We start from the raw sequence: 17156 nt of genomic DNA, 5'->3' as shown, positions 1-17156 counted from the left end.
AAATTTCTCCCAAATAATAAATAATAATGTCTTCATGCAGGAAATCTGTGCAGCTCAGCTGCTTCACAGCCCCTTCCATCTCCAAGTGTGTAATTCCTGCTTATATTACATGCTCTTCTCCTCCCTCCATTAACAGGAGGGAACACAAGACACCACCATAGTCTTAAAAACTCTCAGCCCTTGCACTCAGTGGAAACGTTGGACAGTGAAATGCTGCTTGCTTACCTGGACACTGGATGAAGGACCAGTTGTAGCTGGTCTCCACAGGACACATGCTGACATTGAGAACAGGCTCCAGGCTGTGTTTCCCTGGCGTGGCCGGGGTGGGCATCCTGACAGGCCCCCGGTAGGAGCCCTCAATGCACTTGCCCTTGCCAGTGTTGCTGGGATCTGTGCACCACCCACAGCCCGGCTGCTCCAGGCACTGAGCACATGTGCAGTAGCCTGAGCAGTTTTCAGCTATAAAAAAACAAACCAACATACAAAACTGGAATAAATCACTGTCTCAAACACAGGCAACAAAAAATGCAGAATGTATTCTATAACTATATTTTTATCTCACCAAAATATTTATCTCATCAAATCTAGAAATATTTATTCTGATATTCACAGCAACATGTTCATTCCTATCAGCATATTTTATTCCAGAATCTAAGATGACTATTAACAAAGGTTCCAATAGTCAATGAGTTACAAAACAGCACAACACACACAGAGGTTTTTCAAACCATTACACGCCACCCTCTAACACTAGAGGTTAATGTTCCCTCTACAAAACATCTCTGATTTATTTAAAATAGATCCAATGATCAAATGAGCCATCTGCAGGCAAAGGCTAAAAACCAGCCAGTTTAGTCACTTGGAGACTCTTCCTACCACATTTCAGTATCACATGCTATTATTTCAAGTATTTATCTGAGGCAAAAAGCATAGAATACAAATAGGAGAATAAAATTCCACCCTTTAGCCCCTCCTTTCTCTAGTGGGATTGGATTTTAGGGGTGACAAACTCTTTACATACTAAAGCTTTTTCTATTCCTTTCCCTAGACCATCTTGAAAAATATTTTCTGGATTCTTGGTGTTGCAAGATAAGCAGACTTTCTATTTTGATGTTTAAATAGACAGTATTTGCCTTCAAAAAGAAAAAAAAGTTTGTTTTCCATTATTTTAGCTTACTCATCTCCTGCCTGATGCTTCCTCCAACTTTTGACCTCTGGCAATATGGGAAGTTCATGCTTTCATGTTCCTTAAATTCATTTTCTTCATCTCTTATTTTGCAACATTTTGAGCTACTTGTGATGCCCCTGCTCACACCCAGCTTCTAAAGAATTCAACATAAATAATTTCTACAGGTTCACTTGATTTAAGTTTTTAGGCCCTTTTACCCCAGTTTGAAAGGAAAACACTATTCCAAAGTGCCATGAAGCTTTTGCGGTTTGCTCTCATCTACCTAAAAGGGGCAAAAAAGTAAATAATTTCTTTAAAATGAGGTAGGAATTCCTACTACAATCTGTAAGTAGTCAATACTTCAGAATAAAACACTTGTGTAAACCCTAATTTGGATTTGATAATCAGGCAATTGCAGAATGCTTCGGGTTGGAAAGAGGGCGCGTTGTTCCACAGCCTGCCATGGGTAGGAGCCTCCCACTGGAGCAAGGTGCTCCAAGCCCCATCCAGCCTGGCCTCGTCCCCTCCATCCTGGGGATGTCCAGCACACCCCACAGGGCTCTCCATGGCCTGTCATGGACAGGAGCCTCCCACTGGAGCAGGGTGCTCCAAGCCCCATCCAGCCTGGCCTTGTTCCCTCCATCCCGGGGATGTCCAGCACACCCCACAGGCCCTCCAGGGCCTGTCCCCCACCCCAGCCCAGCACCGTGACTCACGGGGACAGCTGCTCATGGTGTACCACTCCATGCACTGCCCGTAGGGGAAGGAGGCCACGTACGCGTTGGAGTCCACGCACTGCTGCATGTTGCTGCACCACATGCACTCGGAGCTGCCGCTGGTGCACTCGGCGCAGGCGGCGCGCAGAGCGCATGGCGTGCGGCACTGCTTGGCGCTGTGGTTGGCTGCAGGGAGGACAACATCAGAGCTCTGCCAGGAGCAACCGCGCCCTGCTCCCGCTGGGAACGGACCTAGGGACCATCCCAGCCCATCCCAGCCCATCCCTGCCATGGCAGGGACACCTCCCACTGCCCCAGGTGCTCCCAGCCCAGTGTCCAACCTGGCCTGGGCACTGCCAGGGATCCAGGGGCAGCCATAGCTGCTCTGGGCATGGAGCAGTGGTCTCTTTTTCTCTGCAGTTCTGCTGATGCATTCCTTAGTTACCCTCCCCAGCAAAGTGCAGGGCAGAGCCCTGTTTTACATGAGCTCACAGGCACATGCTTTAAGTGATTAGATCAGTTTCAGACATCAAATAAGCACTGAACTAACTCAGCACTTTGCAGTCTGAGCCAATGCTTTAAGTTTTGCTTCAAGTGACTGCTCTCAGACCATAAAAGCCAGCACAAAGCTTAAACTCAAGTGCTGCAAGTGAAAACATATGGAATTTGAGTTCCGGTTCCACATTCAGGATTCACATCCTGCTCTTCCACAAAGAATGATTTCAACTGCTGCAGTGTACTTAATTTTTTTTTAATCAACCAACTTCCCTAATACTTAAAGAGGCACTAATTGGTATTCAGAAATGATCAGCTACAATGGAGAATTAACAGACCAAGCCATCTGAAAAGATATGCAGTTTCAATAAAGCTGGAAGACTTTTCCCAAAAGCAAATAGATTGCTTTTTTCAAAGTTCTCATATCTCCAAAGTGTCTTGGCCAATTAATTTCAAACTTTGATAAAATCCTCCTCTGGCTATATAGCAAGGGAGGGGAAAAAGGGGAATTCAATCAGAAAGTTACTATTAATTTTTTATTTCTTTGAAACAGGAGAATGCTCCATATCATAATTACCCTACATGTCACATGTAGGTATGCAATTAAGAAAAAAAATAATTAAAATAATGTACTTCAAATATTTTACAGTTAACAGCACAAATAGTGAGCTATTTTTAAAATTTCTATTTCCTGCATGAAATATGTACACAAGACTCTTGTTCAGAAGTATTTTTCTTCAGCAAAGTCATAATGCAGCTGGTTTAAAATGTAGCAAATTGCATTATCTTTACCTTTCAGGAAATATAAATCAAGCAGACAGTTGCTGTTACCTGGCCTTTCACAGACACTGCCGTTGACCTCGTTGATACATGTTGCTGCCTTCAATCCCTGTTGGGAAGGCTCAGCTAAATAGCCACAAAATCCAGCATCACTGGGTTCACCGGGAAGCCACTGGACGAGGGTGTTGGTGAAGGGGGACATGTCTTCCCAGCACCAATAGGACACATTGATTTTCCTCAGTCCAACCCAAGGAGTCAAAGTTTTGGGCTAGAAATAAAAAAGCAGGTCAAATCTAAATTGGTGTTGCTGACCACAAAAATCATAATATAAAGATCCTATAAGATGACTATTTCTAGTGGCAATTTATTTTTTGGCACACTTTGGCACACATTTTTGGGAGGAGCATTTGAGCTCTGTTGATACAATACGTGGTTTTACTGCTAAAATAAGTAAACAACACCTACTTCAAACTGATTTTATGCACTTTTATACCCTAGAGCTGCAGCTTCCAACAGCAACAGGGTTACAAAGCATATCATGCTAACACCAACATATTTTCTTGTTATTACTAAACATCTACATAGAGTTTACTTGAAAAAGGACCACCTGCAAAGCAGAGCCTCCCCCAGCACAGCCATCAGTGTTCCCAGCCCCAATGTCCAACCTGGCCTTGGGCACTGCCAGGGATCCAGGGGCAGCCACAGCTGCTCTGGGCACCCTGTGCCAGGGCCTGCCCACCCTGCCAGGGAACAATTCCTAATTCCCCATATCCCATCCAGCCCTGCCCTCTGGCAGTGGGAGCCATTCCCTGGCTCCTGTCCCTGCAGGCCTTGTCCCCAGTCCCTCTCCAGCTCTCCTGCAGCCCCTGCAGGCCCTGCCAGGGGCTCTGAGCTCTGCCTGGAGCCTTCCCTTCTCCAGGGGAACATTCCCAGCTCTGCCAGCCTGGACCCGGAGCAGAGGGGCTCCAGCCCTGCAGCAGCTCCGGGGCCTCCTCTGGGCTCTCTGCAGCAGCTCCACGTGCTCCTGCTGTTGGCCCCAGGGCTGGGGCAGCTCTGCAGGTGGGCTCTCACCTGAGCCAGGGGCACAGGGACAGAGTCCCCTCTCCCCTGCTGCCCATGCTGGGATCAGCTCAGGATACAATTCCCCACCTTATAAGCATTCTATCCTAATATCCATTAAAACAGGCTCCTAGTCTCTTTAGGCTCACTTTTCAAAGGACTCTGTAGGTGGAAAAAGAGCCCTGTAAATTAACAATTCCTTTTTACACAGTGCAAAGATTTAAACACTATGAGGAAAGGGCTACCACATCTTTAGGAATTGACTCTACACTCAGCTACTGGAATATCCAGAAACACCTGGAGCTGTCAGAATCATGTATTTTTTACAGTATCCCAGGCTTGGCTTCCTCATTTTACGTAAGACTTAATGAACAATCTTGCTTCACCCTACCTTTCCTTGGCTAAATTGACTCCCCTCTAAAACACTGTAAATGTTGAAACTCCACTTTAAAACTACAAAGGGTATCAAGGCAGGGAATGTTCTTGTTTTAACAGGGGAATATTTCTCTTAAGTACTGAAGCATGTTCTCTCTTGAAAAAAAAAATCCTATTCCCTCCAGCCTCATTTTTCCTAGAGAAAATGCTTCCCACAGTGGCCTCTGGGACCCAGGAGTTGTTATTCTGATGTGCCATCAGGCCACAGCAGCTTTTCAGGGTAATCCAGGATTTTAGAAGAGATGCACAGCATCATTCTTTGTAAGGGCTGTAGCACCACCCACACAACCTGCCCTGAACATCTCCCTTCTTCTCCCAGGGACTGGAAAAAATATGTATTTATTTCATGGATGCATGAAGAGGGAAAAATTCCAATTCACTGCTCCCTGGGCCTGACAGAAAAGCACCTGCCACTAAATGACACCCAAATAACGCCCAATAAGCCAAGCAGCTCTGTGGAATGAGAAGGTAACATTTTAAACAGCTGCTTTTCTGAGTGCAGTAAATAACACTTTACATTAAACACCTCCAGTGCCCCAGAGGGGCTTTTATTTATCAAATATTGTGCACAGGCCAGCAGAGGGCTCCTGCTGCAGTCCGGTATTCCACCCGGGAAATGCAGGTGTGATTTCAGCACAGAAAGTGATTTCTCTAAGGAACTGTATATGTTTATGTTTATCCTCTCCATTGACATTCTCTACAATTTCAGCTCAGAAGTACCCAGAGGGTACACTGAATTTCAAAAGAAAATCAGTTGGTTTTGGTTAAGAGGCATTTCCATTGTGTGCAGAGCACACAATATTCCAGCAAGGACTCCTCCACAGCTACAGCTTTATAACGCAAGGGATGGACAAGAGAGGCACTCACTGAAGACTGAATCTTCTGCAGCTCCTTCAGAACAAATTCCACCTTCTTCTGGGTGGTAAGAGAAGCCAGTAAAGCACCGTTGGACCTACAGGACAGTTTGGCATGATCGTAGTTCTCCTTGGCGTTGGTGATCCTCAGGCAGGAGTTGCCAACCAAATGCCAGTTTGTTCCGCAGATATTTTCTGGGGGACAAGGAGGGGAAAGAAACTAAACCCAGAGATGCAGGTGACCTTCCCAACAATCAACGTAGTGAAACAACCATTGAAAAACATAAACCCAGGTGAGAAAGGGGCCAGTGGCCCCTGGGCTGTGCCAGCTCTGGGGTGGCAGCAGGGCCAGGGCAGTGCCACAGCGTCCCTGTGCTGGCACTGCCGGGACACCTCCTGTGCTGGGGCAGCTCTGGAGAGCCCTGGAGGAGCTGGAGCATGGCCAGGGCAGGGAACAGAGCTGGGAAGGGGCTGCAGAATCCCTGAGGAGCTGGGAAGGGGCTGCAGGATCCCTGAGGAGCTGGGAAGGGGCTGGAGAATCCCTGAGGAGCTGGGAAGGGGCTCAGCCTGGAGCAAAGGAGGCTCGGGGGCCCTTGTGGCTCTGCACAGCTCCTGCCAGGAGGGCACAGCCGGGGGGGTCGGGCTCTGCTCCAGGGAGAAGGGGAAATGCCCTTAACTTGTTCCAGGAGAGGTTTAGGTTGTGTAATAGGGAAAATTTCTTCCCTGAAGGTGTTGCCAAGCATTGGAAGGGGCTGCCCAGGTCAGTGGTGGAGTCCCCTCTCCTGGAAGTGTTCAGAAAATAAGCAGACATGGCCCTTAGTGCTGTGGCTTAGGGCCATGGTGAGGCTGGGACAGAGGTTGATGATGATGACCTTGGAGGTATTTTCCAGCCTTAATGATTCTATGAACCCTACCACCAAGAAATACCCAGAGCCCCATCCCAAGGCAGTATGACTTAGAGATGTGCTGAGAAGTGTTGATACATAACAATATTGGAGGAGAAGGAAATCTGTTCAGGGGAGTTGAAGTCTGACATGAGCATTCGCACGTAATCAAAGCACCTATTACAATGTTGAACAGTAAAACTGTTGTAGGAGAAAGAGGGGGAAAAAACCAAATTTGTATTTTGTTGATGTCTTGAAGCCACCTACTCACCCACAGTTGTCAGGGGACCTTTTGGCAGGAGAGGGTTGTTGTGCTAATCCTGTCCACAGCACCAGCTTCCAGGAGTAATCCCTGCTTCAACTGGAGCACAACCCCACTACTGAAGAACTCCTTACACTTTGTGATTAATTATTTCCCTTACAGAAAAAACCTCATGGGCATTTCCAATGTGAATTCAGACTTAACAGATGGAAAAGCCCTCAGGTGTCAATTTTTCAGATGAGCTTTTTACACATATGATCAGATCATCCCCTTTTCTATATCAAATAAAACAGGCCACTAAAAGATGTTTATCTCACTTTCATTGCTCTTCTTCAAAGTCTCCTCATTTTTAAACTGCTGCAGACTGGCAAACACCAGACCTGGACAGGTCCAGACCTACCCTGTCCTAGGGGGAGGCTTTCCACATCCATTAAAATGTCCTGTCTCATGGGTCTTCTCTCCTTTCTCTATATTTTATTACCTACAAATGTTAATCACTGAAGATCCTGTATTTCTCTCCCAGTCATTGGGATAAAAAAAAAATTTAATTACTGCAAGGGAACTAATAACCAACTCCTGTAAGCTCCACTGGAAGCACACGAATAGGAGAATTTTCCTTAAACACTTCAGGACTTACTTGCCTCATTTGTCCAATATATGCCATTATGCTTTTGCACAATTTTAGTTTCTAAATTAAATAGCATGCATTATTAAATCTAATATCTTGCAGAAGCCTATTATCAACAGCTTTTATCAAATGAAAAGGGAGAGATGACATGGAGCCTAATAATTGTACAAGTGATCATAGTCCTCTTCAGACAACTGGGAATGAAAAATATTCCAGCAGACCTGCTGGATTTACTACAAATTAAATGTCATACCAAAGCTGTTATGATTAAACAACACTATTTGCTCCTCTCTTAACACTAAAAACTACAGATTTGGGGTTGAAACCAACAAAAATTTTTAAAAACTCACAACAACTTTTGGAGTGGGTGGATTTGGTACCAGTACCTACCTGGCAAAGCAATGCACTCCTGATTCCTAGGTTCCCACTGACAGTTTTGATCCATGGCACAGCTTTTACAACTTGTCTTTTTGTTACAGTAATAGGCAGGATTATCCTTAGGACAATTGTCATAGAGAGTAACAGGAACCTAAAATAAATAGCACAGGTGAGACTTTTTCTGATATCCAGCCATGTGGGTTTATAACAGCCATGATTACAACACTAATATCACAGTCCAGCTCTACAAGGCAATTTATGTATCCAAAAGCTGTGGAACTGAGCACAGCCTGGACTGGTTATCCAAGATATTCCCCCAAAACACTGCCTGACATGTTTTCTGTACTAAAGCTTTTACAAGAGGGCTATTTTGTTTCTTCTAGGGAAAGCCCTATTAATATCAAACCCAAAATGTGATTAATGAATAATCATACCACAGTGAAACCTCCAACTCTTCCCCTGCCCACAGCCATCCTCCTAAATTCCTTGTAAAATACCATGCAAAACCCTTGGATCAAATTGAAAAAATCCAAACATGTAGCACTTTTGAGCTAGATATGCACTGGGAATAACAAAACAGGGATCATAACACTGACAGATGGAAATGCGGACATTTGCTATTCCAAAGGGTAAATTTAAACTAGGGAAGTGTTAAGAGCCATTACCTGTTCCTCTGTGCAGTTGTTGTGTGCTGGGATACACTGGTCAGAACACCACTGACAGCTGTTTGTGTTGGCTGTGCAGCTGTAGCAGTCTGTAATCTGATCACATTTTTCATTGTCTACAGCTATTAAAGAAAAAAACCTGCATGACCAAAAACAGGCATTTCCTGACAGAGCTCTAAGAACTTGATTATTTACAGCACAAGACACAACCAAATAGCAGTGCCTGTAGATTTTCTGTTAGCAACTAAAATCACGTACTTTTATGTGCTTGAACTGATAGAAGATTGCTTTTATTTACAGCAGCAATAATTTTTAGCGCCCAAGGAGCCCTAAAACACACCACCAAAAAATAATGCACCAAGACATGGAAGCACACGAACTAAGACACGTTAATGCCCAGGGAAGTGATGCCAGACGATATCTATAGGTGCTGCAGTGTGATGCAATTTCCTGCTTCAGCTATCCCAGTCCTTTCCCAGGTGTGGCAATACCTTCTCCCTTCCCCTCCCCTTGCCTCCTGCTAAGTGCTGTCCGTCAAGCTTGACATTACAGCAAGGGTGTCATGTGATTGGTAAAGTTCAAAAGATGCCTCTCAGCCCTGGGGTCATTGGCCTAGCCAAGTGTCATTTGTCCCCTGAGCCTTCCCCTCTTTCCTAGCTGGTTGGTGGCACACCTACCCCTTGCCCTGCCCCTCCCCCTGAGCTTAAAAGGACACTGAGACCATGCGGTCGGTATTCTGTGGAGCTGTTACCAAGATTCAGAGATCAGTGACCCTGGAATAAAACTCTGGATTAACCCTCCACAGGATCCATCTCCTTTTCATCTTCGCCTCCTCTAAAGCTTCTCCATCAGAGGTAATAACTGAATTCCTGCTTGTCTGGACTTGTCTAAGTGCCTAGCTGTAACATACAGCCAGCCAAAGGTGTCGCTGAGGAGAAACACCACAGCTGCTGCCTCTGGCCAAGCAGCAAGGCCCAGAAGAGCCCAGGCACGTTCCACCTGGTAATACTGGGATATTATTCCACACAGGGACAGTGGCCATCCCCCAGCATAGGCCCATCTTCTTGCAAGCCTGGCTTTCAAGTGGAGCATTTTCATGTGAAGCTTGAACTTCTCATTCATCTTTCCAATTATTTATTGCCTGTGTTTTGTGAAAATTTACTGTGCATGGGGAGCTCAGCAAGGCAATGTCCCCTTACATCAGTTTATATTAAATAATTAAAGGCTGCACATCTGTTACAGAATCAAGGGCTCTATAATGAATGTATCAGGATAAAGTTGTTTAAAATTATCCTAAGGGGAAACACAGGAATCAGACCTTAAAACATTAATTCATTTTATCTGCCTCTAGACATAGAATCATAGAATCCCAGAATGGTTTGGGTTGGAAGGGACCTTAAAGATCATCTGGTACCAGCCCCCTGCCAAAACAACAAAGTAACTTTTCCTAAAGCAGTATCCCTGCTGTCTCTTTTGAAGAGTACAGGATAACTCCATCAGATCCAGATGCCCTTCCTTGCCCTGTGGTGCTCTTCAGCCAGTTCTTGGCTCTCACAACATCAGTTCTTGGAGTAAACATTCACAGAATGATGGTCCAAGCCTGGTCCCTGGCTGGTGATGCTCATTAGGGATAGAAAAGTAAGTACAAGCAGCAGGGTAGGAAAAAAATCTCATGAACAAGCAGCTTCAGGAGAAGGAGATAGAAACATCTCCACATCTCCATGACCCTTGGCCATAGGAAGGGCTCCCAGGACACATGGAAGCCCAATCACAGCCCCCTGTGTAAAACCTGACCTTGGAATGGCACTCAATTAACACAGGAGGAGTTTGGAAGGAGAAAAAGCCTGCACACCTTTCAGAAAAGGGAACAGAAAGAAGGGGACACCTACCTGGCTTGGGAGGACAGTCTTCAAAGACCTTTTGCTGCTGCGCCAGTGTTGCATTTTCCCAGGGGATGCAGCGGGGAGGGCGCAGAGCCCACACACATCTAACCCCAGGGCCAGCCCCCAGGCAGGATGACTCGTTGCCAAAAGCCTCACATCTCTCAGGTGTGAACTTCAGGATGTCACTCAGGAGGAGGCTGTTGAAGCCTCCAAACACATACATGGTGCTGGACAACATGGAAGCAAAGAGAGAAAAGCTCACAGCTGTTTTCATGGACAGAGCACTGCGCCAGTAAATGGGATTTAAGGTCCGAGAGAAGTGTTTTATTACATGCCAACATATATAAATCCAAATAAATAGCTCTTGGTTAAGGGAGGCACTAAAGAAAAGGTCAGACAAATTTCACTGTTTCAGAGAAGCCAGAGAGACTCAACACAGAGTCAAAGCTACTCAAGGTCATCAACCAATCTTCCCCTCCAGCCAAAACTTTTAGGGGACCTGATCAACACATTTATACACAAAATGCTATAAAAATGTGGGATCCTCCTGTAATCCACACTGTCAAGACATGGAGGAAGGCTAAAAATTGGGGAGATTGTACCATAGCATTAAACCAGAGTCCAGAAACTGTGACAAAACAATTTGTTGCTGTCACTCTCTCTGCTCCTCTGTAAGAAAACCACACTTTGCATGGCTGGTAACAACTGAGCAGAGTCATTGTGTCAACTAAAAAACCCAAAACAACGCCCAAACAAATAATTTGTACAGAGAGGAGTGGGGGATTTCAAACCTCCTTCAGTATCCCAGCTGCACCAGAAAAAAACATGAAATTTTAACAGTTACACAAAAACATCACACAAAAATTCTCTGTGCATCTATGTCTGTCAATGCACCTTGAAAAATATGGTGAAGAAGGGCCAAGGCAGCTGGAAAGAGAAGTTCTAGTTAAATCATAAGTAGTTTTATTATGATTTTCATTCTATTTTAGAACTCCTATGAAATAAATTTCTCAAACTTGGTTGCATTGATCCAGTAACAGCTGTTCATCTGGAAGCAGGGATATCACTACAGTCTGTAAGGCTTAACAGCCAAAATCTCACCTAAGATTTCACCCAAATACTGAACATCACGTGCCTGGGGAAGAGCAGCCCCACAGGAAAAGGTGTGTAAAGTGAAACACGGACAAATTTTAAACAGCATGAGGGAAATTCAGATTTGGAAATAAATGTTGTCAGTGCAGCTAAGAAAGAAGTGTGAAATACATTGAAATGCATAATTATTAAATAACTAAAAAATAGAAATATATATTAAAATAATGACCAAAAAAAAGCAAATTATTGAAAAAACTAAGTGAGCTGGGACAGTTTAGCCCAGTAAAGAAGGGCTGATGGTACCAGGTGAATACTAAAGACATTACAAGAGTGAAGATCTGAAAACTTCCAGAGATTCACAGAATGGTTTAGGTGGGAAGGAAGCTTAAATCCCACCTCTTTCCACTCCCTGTCATGGACAGAGACACCTTTCACTAGGCCAGGCTGCTCCAAACCCTATCCAACCTGGCCTGGGACCCTTCCAGGGATGGGGCAGCCCAAAGCTCTATGGACAAGAGGGTTTGTGCCAGACCCTCAGCCTGTGCTGCAGTTCCTCATCCACTCATGCCCATCCCCTACAGAACACCTGTGCCCTTACCTGTTGTAGAGCACATCAGTGCCCAAAGCCCCAGAACACCTGTGCCCTCACCTGTTGTACAGCACAGCAGTGCCCATTCCCTACAGAACACCTGTGCCCTTATCTGTTGTAGAGCACATCAGTGCCCAAAACCCCAGAACACCTGTGCCCTCACCTGTTGTACAGCACAGCAGTGCCCAAAGCCCCAGAACACCTAGCCTGTGCTGCAGTTCCTCATCCACTCATGCCCATCCCCTACAGAACACCTGTGCCCTTATCTGTTGTAGAGCACATCAGTGCCCAAAGCCCCAGAACACCTGTGCCCTCACCTGTTGTACAGCACAGCAGTGCCCATTCCCTACAGAACACCTGTGCCCTTACCTGTTGTACAGCATAGCAGTGCCCAAAACCCCAGAACACCTGTGCCCTTACCTGTTGTAGAGCACAGCAGTGCCCAAAGCCCCAGAACACCTGTGCCCTTACCTGTTGTACAGCATAGCAGTGCCCAAAACCCCAGAACACCTGTGCTCAAAGCCCCAGAACACCTATGCCCTTACCTGTTGTAGAGCACAGCAGAGTGCCCAAACCTGTTGACATCGTGGTGCAGAGCCGGGCGAGGCAGCACAGACCATCGATCACAGGCTGTGAGTGACAAAAACCGTTTCAGAAATGTTTCTCTGGACAATGAACAAGACAATTCACGCAGCAGTTTCTTCCTGAGAGATCCCCAGGCACCTGAGATCCTTCAGCAAAGGCCCTGAGGGGCTGGACGGGCCCTGCTGGGAATGGGCTGGAGAATCCCTGAGGAGCTGGGAAGGGGCTGCAGAATCCCTGAGGAGCTGGGAAGGGGCTGCAGGATCCCTGAGGAGCTGGGAAGGGGCTCAGCCTGGAGCAAAGGAGGCTCAGGGGCCCTTGTGGCTCTGCACAGCTCCTGACAGGAGGGCACAGCCAGGGGGGTCGGGCTCTGCTCCAGGGAACAGGACAAGAAGAAACTGTTTTTCCTCCTTTACTAGTAGGATTTTTCACCATGTAACGAGTTATGGTTTTATCTGTTTATACATGAATTATTTGTAGTTTTGCCCCAAACCAGTATCACTGAGAACAGAGGCTTATCTTCTTTTTACTTTTTCCATTGCCATTATGTTCCTAGAGGGCAGATATCCATGTTTTTAAAAATATTTTTCACTCATCATAGCCTAAAGATTTGTGGCTGTTTTTCTCTTTTAATACAATGTTAGATTATTCCATCTTTTTCTATTAGCATAAAATTTATAAGTTCTGCTTCATTTTTCACTTGGTTTCTCAGGTAATTTTTTTCTTTGGGCAGCATGGAAAAAAAAAACAAATTAAGAAACATCTAACCCACTGAGCAAAGGAACAGAAGTAGGAAAAGTCAGTCCAATTCATAACACTTAAACTTCATAACGGGAATGGATCACCTTGGGGGCCAATATCCCAGAGGCACTTGGATGCAATTTATGCAATTAAGACAGAAAAGTCAATCTTCTGTAAAGATCTACAGGGCCCTCAAATACTCCTAAGACTCTTTAATATGAGATAAAACCATTGCGTAGTGGACTGACCCTCTGGAAAAAAAAAAGCCCACAAACCAAACTAGTCTATGGATAAACTGAAAGGGCAAAGAAAAACAAAGTGGTTTTTTTAACTAAATTTAATTGAAGAATTGTTGGATAAAACAACAGACGCAGAGCAATTTTGTTCAAGAATGCCGATAAAGAAAAGACAGAAGACACAGATTTAGTACTTTGATAAATTGTGATTTTGGATTTTATTTTCACATGCCATTTGCTCCATTTTCAAAGAATTTAACCTAACCCAGCACCACTCCCAAGCCAAACATGACAGTTCCAATTTTTAATAGAAGACTTCAGAAAAATTGGACAGGAATTCGCAATTTTTTAGCCATCAAATTGTGTGCTATGTGAGGCCAAGAAACACGTTTTTCTAGATTAATAGAAGGCCTGGAATATTTTGTTTTCTAAGCTTCTTTGCCATTTTTAACCAGAGATCAAATACTGGAGAAACCAAATAATTCTGAGACTACAAAGAATCTTCTCCTTCCTGACTTAACCTAAAACTTACAATGCTGGGATTTATTAAATGCACTGTTCAATCAGAACATATCAGGTACAAAAACATCCAGCCTCTCCCTGTGCTTGTTATCAGAATCAGAATTTTCATGGGGTAAATAGAAGAGTTTTCATTTGTCTTCTGTGGGGAGAAAAGATCAATTTAAAAGCAGCACTTTTACCTAAGTAGCAGGTGGAGGATTAAGTGAGGCATTTTTCCACACAAAGCTGCTGCAGAGCAGGAAACTCTGACAAAGGCCAGAGAGGCCAATTTTGGGGATAGGAAAAGCTAATTGGCCATTTCAGTGTGCAGAAAATAGGGAAAATACTGAGAGACAGCTCTGCCCAAGTGCTCACCCAACCCAAATGTCAACAGTCCAAAGGCTTCTCCTGAGAATGGAGGATAACACATGCACACAGCTGGACTGTTATCCTAACACCTTCCTAAACTAGGCAGCACCTGGACAATTTGTATTCATGTGCCCCAAGCTGGTCAAGTAGAGGATAAAGGACAAGAAGGAGTCAAGAATTTTTATTGCTCACCCCCAGCACACATCTCAGTGCAAGCTGTTAGCATTGCCCCACACAGAAAAAAGGTTTTATGGCCTCCCAATACTCAGCGCATGTGCTCTGATTACTTGGAATTTTGAGGAGGGAAAACCAGAAAAAATTGATGATGTAAATAAAATTAGTTGCTACCAAAATAAGCTTTAATGACAAAGGTTAATTAGAAGACCTGGCTTTGAAGCATTTGTTTCAGACTGGATTTAATTCCACTTCTCCCCAGTCTTCCAACCATCACTGTGACCATTAATCAATCATGATGGCTAATCACGAAGATGTAAAAATTAGTAAACCAGGCAGACAGCATACTATAAAAGTAGGGAATAAAGACAATTATTAAGCCTCTTGACTGAAGGCTCTCACTATCAACTGGCCTTGCCTTGGGAACATCGAGGGTTAGATAACAGGGGGGTTATATGGGCTTATTCCCATGGAGACCAACAGCACCATGACCAGGATCATTAATTACTGCAGAGATCATGCATGAAGAACCACTGAAAAGGTATTTCTGCGGTGACACAAGTGATGGGCCACCACCCTAATGCCTTCCTAGTCACATGGGATAAGGGAAATCATGCACAATGGCTCCTGCAATGAAGAAAACAAAAGTGGCCTCGTTTCTGGAAAGAAAAAAAAAGCTGCTCCTTTCAGGCTGAGAGTCTCTTCTCTAAGGAATGAGGGGACTCAAGAACACCTCTCACCCACCATGTGAGGTAAAACCAATGTAAGCTCCACACATCAGTGTATTTGACTACATCACTCATGTCATGTAACACATTACCCAAACTTGAACATCATTATTGGCGTATTTTGTCAAATTAATGCAATTTGTGTTTTACACCTGACAGAGAGTTCAATAGGTCAGGGCAGATAGCAGAATGCAGAAAGAAAAATCTATTGCAGCTGCTACCAAAGTTTAAAAAAATCAAACTGTTTATGACTGCCACAGAATGACAAAATACTCTGGGGGCTGGATGGCACCTTAAAACAATCTCATTTCACCTCTGAGCCATGGGCAGGAACACTTTCCACTAGACCAGGCTGCTCCAAGCCCCATCCAACCTGGTCAAATACATCATTTTAACACCTCAATTAAAAAAAAAAATCTAAATAAAGCTAGCTAGGAGCACACAAAGATTCCAGAGGGATGTAGCTAGAAATCACAGGAGGCACAATGGAATGACTGCTATAACAGAGAGCAAAAGGGCACAAGGATACCAAACCCTGATGGCCCAAGCATTCACTTGCATTTTCCACTCACAAACCAGGAGTGAGATCTTGGTGGACAGTCACTTGGATATTTCAGGTTTACAGGATTATTTCAGGGAAGCCACATTTAGGGCATTCTGAGAGCAAAAGGTGAATGTCAGAGTAGAGAGTGCAGCTTTTCCCCAGTGTGAATTATCTGTGTATGTACCTTCTTTTATGTAATTTAACCTCTTCTTTCCTTGTTCTTCTTAAACTCAGTCTCTGGAATCCAAATCCACAAATAAATGCTGCCCTCTCCTGGCCACTGAAACTCAGCAGGTCCAACCTAATAACTTGGCTTTATGATTGAATAAAGCAGTGCACTGCACAGGTGGAGTTTCAGCAGGGTCTAGTGCTTGTAACTGTTCTAAGAACTTGAATTTTTGACCCATCATAGATTAAAACACAATCAAAATATCAGAATAGATTTATGACTGAGATAGCAGGACAGGAAACAGCCTCAAGTTGGGCCAGGGAAGATGTGGATTAGATATCAGGAAGTATTTTTACATGCAAAGGGTTGCAAAACACTGGAATAAACTGCTTAGGGCAGCGATGGAGTCACCATCTCTGGAAGTGTTCAAAAAACATGTGGATGTGGCACCTGAGGACATGGTTTAGTGGTGAAAATGGTGGTGGTGGTGCTGGGTTGCCAGTTGGACTTGGTGATCTTAAAGGTTTTTTCCAACCTTAACGATTCCATGGTTTTATGATTCTGTAACAATATGCAGTTTAAAACCTAATTTTTAATGCCTAAGGTTGTGTATAAACTGTTAACAAAGGAACTGCTGCTGTCTGTAATTGGAAATCACTGCCCCTCCTGTGCCTGGAATTCTGTAGCAAGGTTATGAGCTCCCCCTGACTGCAGATTCCCGTGCCCAGCAGCATTTGGGATAGCACTCCCACCATAAACCAGCATTCTGGAGACAAAGTGAGGACAGCTCCCAGAGAACAGCCAAGTGTTTGGGAGTTTGTTATTATTTCTGCAAGAACTTACCGATATCATAGGCCATGAAATCCGAAGAAAAGCACTTGGCTCCATGGCTCATGGAGGTGTCATTGTGAGTGTTTCCTCCAAACACCAGCATGGTCCCACTCACTATCACAGCTGTGTGCAAGTAGCGGAAAAATCGGCTGTCTTTGAGAATAGTCCTTCAGAAATAAAAATGTATCTATTAATGACACTGCTGAGTACCTGGCAAAGGCAAAACACTCCATAAATCCAAGCTGAAGAACACTTTGAGGGTGAGGATAGTATCTAACTACTTTTCCTAATGAGCTGATTAACAATTACATTCCACATTGTTCAATTCCACCTGTAATTTCATTCTCATCTTTGCACTTGCTTTGCCAATTTATGGGAGAAATATACCTATGA

The 17156-nt window shown here is 44.4% G+C and overlaps 1 protein-coding gene across 1 annotated transcript in view; it reads right to left on the bottom strand.

The window, feature by feature from the left end:
- ATRN (attractin) overlaps positions 1 to 17156 on the bottom strand; it is a gene marked incomplete at its 5' end in the record, with an annotated part of 117776 nt that overhangs the window by 79060 nt on the left and 21560 nt on the right. The window contains 9 exons of the mRNA XM_031064196.1: positions 226 to 459; positions 1885 to 2070; positions 3211 to 3427; positions 5521 to 5702; positions 7672 to 7810; positions 8325 to 8446; positions 10214 to 10434; positions 12434 to 12518; positions 16776 to 16930. Of these exons, the coding sequence (XP_030920056.1) occupies positions 226 to 459; positions 1885 to 2070; positions 3211 to 3427; positions 5521 to 5702; positions 7672 to 7810; positions 8325 to 8446; positions 10214 to 10434; positions 12434 to 12518; positions 16776 to 16930 (1541 nt within the window). The remainder of the gene's footprint in view (positions 1 to 225; positions 460 to 1884; positions 2071 to 3210; positions 3428 to 5520; positions 5703 to 7671; positions 7811 to 8324; positions 8447 to 10213; positions 10435 to 12433; positions 12519 to 16775; positions 16931 to 17156) is intronic.

The sequence above is a fragment of the Geospiza fortis genome, unplaced genomic scaffold, assembly GCF_000277835.1.
Source record: "Geospiza fortis unplaced genomic scaffold, GeoFor_1.0 scaffold236, whole genome shotgun sequence".
Lineage (NCBI taxonomy): Eukaryota > Metazoa > Chordata > Aves > Passeriformes > Thraupidae > Geospiza > Geospiza fortis.
The sequence above is the reverse complement of the archived record's forward strand: the minus strand, read 5'-3'. Positions and strand labels throughout refer to the sequence as shown.